We start from the raw sequence: 10,200 nt of genomic DNA, 5'->3' as shown, positions 1-10,200 counted from the left end.
TAAAAACAGGATGCGATGATGACAACAAAGTTTTGAAGTGTACATTGAACTGAAAGAAATGGTGTACACGATAGCCATTGAGTAACGGTGAAAGTATACTAGCCTAAATGAAAGTTTAGGCTTGTCGGTTCATTGCGCGGTAAGGCGTCGCTACTGGAGATTAAAGATGAACATTAATCAACAATCTTCCAATTGAATTTGAGAAAATTAAGAACACCCTTGAAACGAAGCCAACTTTCAAGCATTTTCTGACTGGACGGTTACACAATTTTCATACTGAAATTTTGCATTACGCCTACGCAGTGCCCTGGATCTGCCATTGCAATTTTCTTTTGACTTGTCTCCCCACCCCAGGGCAAAATCCTAGCAGCGGCTTAATATCTCGATTGTTATATGGTAAAAATTTGTTCTATACCTAAAACTTTCATGAGCACAGATAGTTCGCCAATTTTCTCGACAAATTTCCACATGTAAAAGAGAATTTACGCAAAAACTAAAACGAGTTAATCAATCAGCTTCAATTCTACCCCGGAGTATAAAATTAAAATATCACATGTACAAACAAGACTTTCGTAAAATTTACGTAGAAGGAAAAAGTATATGAACTTATGGAGCTTCCCGATGGACTTCAACAACACATTTCTTTAATTCATATTTTCTGACTGTTCTTTCACCCGCCAAGCAACATCCATGTATTTCGTCACTTCAGAATTTCGCCGAGGACAGTGTAACCTGGAATCCTTTCTTGGACCATCAATCTAAGAAAAACTCGACATAAATCATTGTACATACATGTTAAGAACACAAACAATGATTTTATAAATATATTTTATGTTTTCATGAGATTAGACTTCATGACTCATTAGGGTCCACCAAGGTCAACAAGGATACTAAGTTGAAATAGACATAGTTGATTCACATATATATCTCCATACTATTTATTAGGGATCCAAGGATAGTGCAAAGTACAGGGGATCACAATACATCACAGTGGATCATAGTGGATCACAATACATCACACTTCATCACAACACATCACATTCTACCAAATTATACTTCATATAAGCTGTTTGCATATTATAATATCTTATTATGTTTCAAATAGGTGTATCATAAACTTTTTAACTAAAATCAGATAGCTTGATTTGAACTAATTGATGGTTTTGCATACAACAAATGCTCATACCAATGGTTCGACATCCCAGCCATATTCTTGATTTGATGTCATTGGGTATTCAAACTTCTCAACTGGAGTTCGATGAGCTTTGGAAATCACTTCCAAGAATGCATCTATGGCAGGAAAGTCAGAAAAATAACGGGAAACAATTTCTTGTAACTCGTATTATAAAATATATAGGATTTCAAAAATACCATCTTCCTCCCCATCAGCAGAGTCATGAAGGGAATTTGGTTTCCCAGTCAAAGTGTACACTAGATGAAATAAAATAAAATAGATGTGATTTCACGATATTTTTCTCTAAAACACAGAAACAACTCAAACAAGCAGGAACTTTAAGGCCACCGACCATTGGCAAAATGCAAAGTTGTAAACTTCGATAGAGTCTATGAATCTATGTATAGCTGCTATGATAAGTTTGGCACATACATTTGGTAAAAGGATTTACGCTGTAGTTTTACAAAGCTTTTGATTTTGCTGCTCTTTTTAATTGTTTCACAAAGAATTGCATTTTGATGCACAGAGTTTATCATGAACTTTTCTCTCGATGCTGCCATTTTCGTAACCATAGCAACATTAAGAAAAGAAACTAGTTACCAGGAGCTCGCGCAAGACAAAGTTGCAACTTTCTTCTTTGCTACGAAAGAAACGAACGTTGATATTTAAATTTGTTTATATTTTCTGTGTTTATAAAAGATTTCAACTTGAGTTTTAAAGATTTTTCTCATTTTTGTCGGTAAAATTGCTGAAAAAGAAAGGTACATTGCATTTTATGTTCAATCTGTTTAATTCCTTTATCCTTATGATAAGTGATAAATGTTCATTTTAACAATAGATGGAATTAACTTTTTTCTCGCAATTCTCACTAGTTAATTTCCCTCATGAAGATGAGCAAGCTGGAATTGATTGAAATTGTACAATCAACTAGTGAAATTAGTTAGTTATTAGTTTTCTGTCATATTTACCCCTTATTATGAATTGTACTTTCCAATTTTATTTGCTATCATCAAGAGGATTGAGGTTGGATCTTTTAGTTATAAGATATTGTTCCACAAAAGTGGAGTTGCTTCAAGCATGTCCAGAAAACCCAATGTTTTTGTTTGTTGGGTTATAAGAAACTAATTGACTAAAACAGCCAGCAGCCTGCTATTTAGTTTAGTTTTTTTAGTTTAATATTTCCCTTTTCAAATCTTGAACAAAGTCTTCCTAAACCCTAATATTAACCAGACATAGTTGTATTCTAATGCATTTGTTGTTAAAAAATGAAAGCGTGGATTGTATTTTGGAGAGAAAATAATTTTACAAAATAAAGTTAACATGACTGGGAATTGAACCTTTATATCATTAATGCTTTGTTGATAAATTCACCACTGAGCTGCATAACCTTAGCAAGTAATGAGCAAGTCATAAGTTTTTATGATATCAATTACAGGTCACTACCAGCTACTTTGTGTTAAAAAATTGTGATAAAATATTTTCTTATTTTTAGACTTTTTTGAAACATATTACTTGGCATGTATGGATAATGGATCCTGAATATGAAAAACGCTTACTGCTTGGTCCTTTTAGCTTAAGTCCAAGATCTTCTACTTCTTCACCTGTAAGAATGTGTCACAATATACGGTGCATAATTTAGGTGTTGTTTAAAGTGTGATTTGGCACCATATACTTTCATATTATTGTGTATTTGAAAAAGTTGCTACATTTTACAGAAAAATTTCACTTCGCGAAAGCTCGTATGTTGGCTATTCCATTAAGAATGTAATTTTTACTTACCAAAATAGCTGTATGAACGGCTGACAAAGAAAATGAGCATCTTAGATGATTGGCAATTAAGAGATGCAGTCACGAATATTCCTCCCATTTTTTGTTTTTTTTGCTGTCTGTTTGAACGTTTTATTACTAGCACTTTCACATAAAAAATTTTAGTGAATATTTGTTCTATCATCTAAATGATCAAATCTTCTTATCTTATAAAAATAAGTGGACTTAAGTTTAGAGAATCATCCTTCAAGTGGAGTAAAAAATATTTTCTATAGATCAATTCACCTCATAAATCACCTAAGAAAAACATTTACAGTGACAGGTGAGTTTAATCTTTGAAGAAGTATGTATTACATACTTTATTTATGAATTGCACAACCTCAAATGTCTCAAAAAGCAATCACAAGAAACTTCAAAGAAAAAACTCTTGTAATGTTTAGGTTTATTCCCAGTAGAGCTGGTTACAACCTGGATGTAGGATTTAATTTATTACAGGTAAATTTGCGTATTCTGCACTTAAGAAATAAAAGATGTTTACTGTGTTTGCATGGGCTTATGCAAACTGAGGATACCTTTGGTAGAACTCGAGAGCAGATCAGTGCAAGCCCAAGACCAAAGGTCAAGGGTTGCACATGCTCGAGAGTTCTCACAAACATCTCCGAGAGTGCAAACACGAAAAACATCTTTTATTTCTTATATAAAATAACAATAATGCGAAAAAGACAAACATTTTAATTTTTCCTCTAAAATGTATTCATGATCGATTTGCAAATTCTCGTTGACTGGTTGATTGTTTTAATTGATTTGATTGGTTGAGATCAGATGTGTTTTGCACAGGCTAATACAAACACAGCTCTACACCAATTAGCGCACGCGTTTCATTGTGTTTATTTTATAAATATGTTTCGTGAGTAGATAACATGTTTGAGATTTACCATCAAAATATTCACCAGAAATGAACAAACTTGAGTTTTAATGTTCTTATTCACATATTCTCCTTTTTTTTGCAGGAGAATGTAAACAAGAAAAAAAATAGTCCTATTAATAGGTATCATTTATGAAGATAAAGTTTTTTTAATTGATGTATCATTCAAACTTTAGTTTTTAACTTTTTCATTTGAAATAATTTATTCATTGTAGAGAAACTAGTCCTGATTTAAAAGGTAAACTTGGTTTGGATTAATAAATTTAGTTTATCATATAGCGTGCGTTCTGACTGGTTCCTTGAATAACTTAATGATGCAAATTTTTGTATTGCATAATCAATGTTTCTAGAAAGCATAGCCTATAATTGCCTTTTGAAGAACGAACTTTTGGGAACGGAGTTTGACAATTTGAAGGTAATAATGAATGTACTTATATATTTCATAATGACGTTATCACTATAAATACAACGTTTATACTAATTTGTTTAATTCGTTATCCTAATGTTCAAATTAACTAAACTTGCTTTATCGTGAGGTAAATTTGTCCTCGCTTTCATCATCCTAACACAATCTTTTCTTACCTGTAATGCCTGCGTTATCGTTAAGTCGCATTTTATGTATGTACTCTTGCTTTACTGTTTGAAGGATGTACAAGCGTCGCCTGTGACCAATGAAAACCAAAATACGCCAAAATCAAGTTGTGCAAGAAATCTTTTTCAGGTATATGCATAAAGCATTTTCCAAGTCACACCGTTCTTTAGTCAGATGGTTTTTTATGCATTTGAATAGAAGATCAGATTTCTTCCTAACCGCAAAATTACTGCGAAATGAGTTGGATAATTAAGTTGAGGCACTTTTCCAAGATTTTGCGTCCCCAACATCTCGCGAGTAACTTTACCTTGAACCTTTCATTTGCTCAATGTGAGAGAAACGGTGTTTTCTAAAATTTTACTATATTTTCCGATGTCTTTATTGTTTAGTATAAAGCCAAGCGAATAAAGCGGTCTGAATTCGATAGCAAATCTTATTCACTATCACCTGTGAGCAAAAATAGGTAATATTTACTCAAATATTATAGCAAGCAAGATGCCAAATGTGAATATCAAATTTATGTTAAAAGCTAAACGACAATGTAATGTTTTTGAATGTATCGTTGTTCGTCATAATATCAACTTCAGTATTTGTAATATTTAGGCTAAGTAAAAGGTTTTTCATGAAAGAACATTGTGTTTAAGGTTTTCATTTTCATCTTTATTGTTTCGTTTTAGTCACAATCTTCTTCGTTCACCGAGAAAGGTAGCAGTTATTTGAACTAATTACTTCTCATTGAGCAATTTACAATATTTCAAATCGATTTGATGAAATACTATGTGTACTTCAGTAATACGTAGTACTTATATTTCCGTGGCGCTGGAAAGGTTTTTTTGTTTTGAGTGGGGAATATTTCATCAGGCAATTTTGGCCTCGTTTAAAAAGTCGTTTATTTATGTTTAATATGAATTCGAAAAGAAATGACGTATCCGGGTGTAATTTTAAGTCGTCTAAAAAAGTACATGACGCCTAACATAAAGATTAATTAACATTATTTGTTAAATTTACTTCAATGTTAGAAATGAAGTGGCGAAGTATGTAAAGAACCAAACCACAAACTTAATATCACAATTATGTACTTGATACAATTTTATTGGTAATGTTTGAGCAGATATAATTTTATTGGTAATGAATGTAGTACAGAGAATGAAAACTCACATAGATCAATACAACCAAACATTATCTTTCACATTTCTGCAATACATACCATGATTTAGGCATTACGTAGATTTGCATGGAAACACGACAGTTTCATTAATTAGTAATGATAATGACTGATTCGTCACCGAACTAACGAGTATGTAATATGCACTTGTCCTTTCCAAGATGTCGAAGTAACGCGGAGAAAGATACTTGAGACCAGAAACTGCACAATGTCAAATAGATTTTACAAAATCATGTGATCGCAGACTCATAAAACGTTGTGAAACGTATGCACATGTTAGATGTATTAGTCAAGACTTTACAAACATATAACCAATGAAAAGTGTTTAAACGTTTTATTTTTATAATTCGTACCCGAAGACGTGTACTCAATTCATTATGCACGATGAATTGTGAGTTATACAAGATTACATAATAACATTGAAATTTCGGAGCCATGATTTATTAGAGTACGTTCCAAAGAATGACGTCACATTAATTGGCTGTGCCCTCCCCCTCTTCACTTAGTAGACGAGTTAAAAAGCAGTACTCTGCTAAGCTTTCCTTACTAAAGGTTTTTATCATGCTTAACACGCTACCTTAAAAAGGCAATGTTGCAACATTAGTCTTGAAACTATTATTGAAGGGGGTTGTGGGTTTTTCCCTCCACGTTTCCGGTGCCACCGCCAACATTTATTTGTATGTATGCACACAAATACCTTCTGTCATATGATTCAAGAACACGAAGTGAAAGTTAGTTATGTTTTTACTAGGCAACTCGCAAAATATCCAAAGTTCCTTTTAAAGTTTTAGATGCTCCTGAATTGCAGGTATTTCTTATATAATTTAATTTGAGTTCAAACTATAAGCTGTGTTGGTTCCTCTTGTAGCCTAATGCTATAAAATCCTCTTCACGACACTTGTATTTTCTAGTTTGTAGTTTTATCATTCATCTATTGATGCGAATGGTTTATCATATGCTTACATTTTGTTTTAGGATGATTTTTACCTAAATTTAGTCGACTGGTCACAACAAAATATCCTCAGTGTTGGACTAGGTACTTGTGTATATCTTTGGAGTGCATGTACCAGTCAGGTTGGTCTTCCACAATATAATAACACCATTTGATAAACTCAAGTGGTCTATGGATGAATGTAGATTTGTTTATATCATATCACTTATATTTTCTAGGTTACCAAGCTTTGCGACTTGTCAAATGATGGTGACTCAGTTACATCAGTTTCTTGGGCAGAAAGGGTAATACAAATTAAACTAAGATAGCCTTCAGACTCATACTACTTTCACTTTTTGCATCAATTTTCACCGATTCCAACTATTCATCACGATTCCTCCAACATTTAACACTTTTACCGATGAATATCACATGAAAAAGTGGAGTTAATTATGTCTTTGATTTGTTTTATCGAAGTCTTGTCATGTTGCTGTCGGAACACATCGAGGTCTCGTTCAAATTTGGGACGCAGCAGCGCAAAAACTTCGAACTCTCGAAGGTCACACGGCCCGAGTTGGTAAGTGAAATATTCATAAGTCCGTTCTCATCAAGTTGTGGGTTTTTCATTCTTCAAAAGCTGTAAATGTCAGTTTAGAGATGCAATATGTAAGATGTGCTATTTAAATGAACTAATTCACGGATGGTCCAAGATGATTTTGTAGAAAGGGTGCTCTAGTTTGGACTATACTTCTGTGGCTATTTTATGTATGTTGTCGTAACATGTCAGACTTTTTTGTCAAATTTTTTCACTCTCATACAATGATTGGGAGATGTTTTTGGAAGCGTGTTCCTTTAAAAGAAAATCACAACTGCTTTTGCTTAATTACTGGGTATAGTAATATTTCGTAGGATTATCGGTGCCCTCCTTCACCTCTCCCCAACAAATCCATCCCTGAGAACGATCATTTCCTCATTGTTTTGTTTAGGTGCGATTGCATGGAATGGAGAATTTTTGTGCTCTGGAAGTCGAGATAGATCAATTTTACAGCGTGATTTAAGAGTACCTTTACCCAGCGAAAGAAAACTTGTTGGACACAGACAAGAGGTTATCTAAATCATTTTAGAATATGTTATTATGTTTAATGGCTATTTATCTTTGAAGCGTCCTTAAGCTTTAGCGTGTGTTAAATTATAGGTTTGTGGTTTAAAATGGTCACCCGATCATCAACATTTGGCATCAGGAGGAAATGACAATAAAGTAAGACATAATTTATTTCCTCTATGTCAATATATTCTTATTCATAAAAAAGGAAATGCTTCGTCCACTTATGCATCTGTTGGCTTGCAGCAAAAAGTAAATAACTATTTTGTACCTTTTTGTAGTTACTTGTGTGGAATACTAGTAATTCTACTCCCATACAACAGTACAACGAACATACTGCTGCAGTCAAGGCAATTTCCTGGTCGCCACACCAGGTGATCTTTTTTTAAGAAACAACTTCTCTTGCCATTAGTTGTACAACTAATAGATTCCATTTAAGACACTTATTATAGTTCCCACCAGTAGTACCTGTCTTAAGTAGTAGATCCATTACAGTGCCCCAAGTAGTACCTGCCTCATATTTTACATACATAAAAGTCCCCTCAAATAGGGCTTCCATTAAAGTGCCCTCCAGCAGTACAATCTCGAAAGTGCTCTTAAGTACTACATTTACTTTTAAACTGCACCTTAGTAGTACTTTCATTAGAATGCTCAAAGGTATGTACTGCACGTGAGTAGTACATTCATTAGAATGCTCAAAGGTATGTACTGCACGTGAGTAGTACATTCATTAGAATGCTCAAAGGTGAGTACTGCACGTGAGTAGTACTTTCATTAGAATGCTCAAAGGTATGTACTGCACGTGAGTAGTACATTCATTAGAATGCTCAAAGGTATGTACTGCACGTGAGTAGTACATTTATTTGAGTTCCTAAAGGTATTACATCCATTAGTGCTATAAAGTGGTGCACCATTTGAAGGTTTTAAGTCAATCAAACTCTCCTCAAGCTATGTATATTGTAGTACATCAATTACACTGCCCTCAGGTAGTGCAACCATTACACTGCCCTCAGGTAGTGCATCCATTGTAAAGTGCCCTCAAGCAATCCATCCAAACAGTATCCTCATTCTGTCTCATAGTATTTCTTTCGATAGCATGGTTTGCTAGCGTCTGGTGGTGGAACTGCAGATAGATGTATACGATTTTGGAACACTTTAGCAGCTCAGCCTCTCCAATCTGTTGATACAGGTTCTCAGGTATGTTACACGTTTGGATTTCTAAGTTTTCCTTTTTTATAACTGTTGAAATTCAAACAATTCGCGGTCTGCCATGCCAATACATTATTATGAATAAAAGCCGGTTGTTTGTACGTAAATTGATAGATTACTTTAAAATTTCACCTTTTCTTATTGTTGAATTTGCTTCAGGTTTGCAATTTAGCGTGGTCCAAGCATAGCAACGAACTGGTAAATACTTTTCTTGTGTTCTCATCTTCTTCGTTTCAATAATTTTGTATTATGTATACTCTTTGATGAAAGATAACTTTAGTTGTCCTTTGTTTTGGAGAAATACATGATATACTGTCGTACTTCCAATCGTACGTAGCTGCAATTAACAACACGTGAACTTGGTTGTTCCATTTTAACCCATAACCAAACCATGGCACTTGATTTTTAGGTCAGTACTCACGGTTATTCTCAGAATCAAATTCTCGTGTGGAAGTATCCTTCGTTAATGCAAGTCGCCAAGTTGACAGGACATTCTTACAGAGTTCTTTACTTGGTGAGATACAGGATACATAATAGAAGGACCGGAATCATTAATACGTGTATTTAGCATATGTACATATTTGACATGCTATTTGCTATTTTATCTTGTCTAGGCTGTTTCTCCCGATGGCGAAGCTATTGTAACGGGTGCAGGGGATGAAACATTACGTTTCTGGAATGTGTTTAGCAAGGCTAGATCTCAAAAGGTAAATGTTCACTAGCACCATTAGTCTGCGTGCTGACCCTAAAATCCAAAAGGAGTAAGGGTCTGCACGCAGGCTAGAGTAACATAAGTCACGTGAGCACATTTTTATTTCATTCTCTCGTTGCATTTTGATTTTAGGAATGCAAGTCTGAGTTGAATTTGTTCTCCAAGATCCGTTAGTATGTGTACATAGGGAATGACCTTTGTGTAAAAATCTAGAATGATTTACTAACTGATTGTGTGTAAATAGAAAATTGTCATTGTGTATTCATGAGAAGTAAGGATTACCGTTAGCCATACTACTAACTATACAAATAGATTGGATAGAAAGGACTAAAGGATACGTGTAGAACACACGAAATTAAATGTGTGGCTAGTTTAGTTTTTGTTTAAAAGAAACATTTGAGTTAATTTAATTATAAAGTACAGTAGACATATGCACGTGATGAAGAAATGCATATATTTTATTGTGGTGAAATAAATATACATATATGTAATACATGAACTCAGTGAACACGTTTGTTGTGCTTCCATTTATCTCCAACACATTTCAACAGGTCGTTTTCGACATAAACATAGACAACTGGCAAAGTCACTTGCACTATCACTATCCAGGCCAAGAATTATGA

The 10,200-nt window shown here is 34.0% G+C and overlaps 2 protein-coding genes across 2 annotated transcripts; one reads left to right on the top strand and one right to left on the bottom strand.

Moving 5' to 3' along the window:
* Positions 1–494: 494 nt before the first annotated feature.
* LOC124442875 (protein FAM183A-like) lies at positions 495–1,735 on the bottom strand. Its single transcript, XM_046993396.1, is given in 5 exon segments — positions 495–758; positions 1,187–1,290; positions 1,372–1,431; positions 1,607–1,635; positions 1,637–1,735. Coding segments are annotated over 5 exon segments (405 nt in total). The 5' UTR covers position 1,735; the 3' UTR covers positions 495–644.
* Positions 1,736–1,788: 53 nt separating this feature from the next.
* Positions 1,789–10,076, top strand: LOC124437491 (fizzy-related protein homolog). The gene is made up of 22 exons (XM_046987460.1): positions 1,789–1,935; positions 2,667–2,777; positions 3,217–3,263; positions 3,382–3,436; positions 3,952–3,989; positions 4,082–4,104; positions 4,217–4,281; positions 4,513–4,587; positions 4,848–4,921; positions 5,136–5,163; positions 6,375–6,431; positions 6,599–6,697; positions 6,794–6,859; positions 7,032–7,131; positions 7,541–7,659; positions 7,750–7,812; positions 7,938–8,030; positions 8,752–8,853; positions 9,025–9,063; positions 9,275–9,379; positions 9,480–9,572; positions 9,710–10,076. The coding sequence occupies exons 2-22, from the start codon at positions 2,703–2,705 to the stop codon at positions 9,749–9,751; spliced, it is 1,458 nt and encodes a 485-aa protein (XP_046843416.1). The 5' UTR covers positions 1,789–1,935; positions 2,667–2,702; the 3' UTR covers positions 9,752–10,076.
* The last annotated feature ends 124 nt before the right edge of the window (positions 10,077–10,200 follow it).

This window comes from Xenia sp. Carnegie-2017, unplaced genomic scaffold, assembly GCF_021976095.1.
Source record: "Xenia sp. Carnegie-2017 unplaced genomic scaffold, XeniaSp_v1 HiC_scaffold_1, whole genome shotgun sequence".
NCBI classification, from domain to species: Eukaryota; Metazoa; Cnidaria; class Anthozoa; order Malacalcyonacea; family Xeniidae; genus Xenia; species Xenia sp. Carnegie-2017.
The sequence above is the reverse complement of the archived record's forward strand: the minus strand, read 5'-3'. Positions and strand labels throughout refer to the sequence as shown.

Excerpts from the sequence above, each read along its gene's own strand:
- LOC124437491 (XM_046987460.1), top strand. The coding sequence starts at position 2,703 with ATGGATCCTGAATATGAAAAACGCTTACTGCTTGGTCCTTTTAGCTTA. Across the intron at positions 4,282-4,512 it reads CGGAGTTTGACAATTTGAAG|GATGTACAAGCGTCGCCTGT; the intron begins GTAATAATGAAT and ends TACTGTTTGAAG. Across the intron at positions 4,588-4,847 it reads GTGCAAGAAATCTTTTTCAG|TATAAAGCCAAGCGAATAAA; the intron begins GTATATGCATAA and ends TTTATTGTTTAG.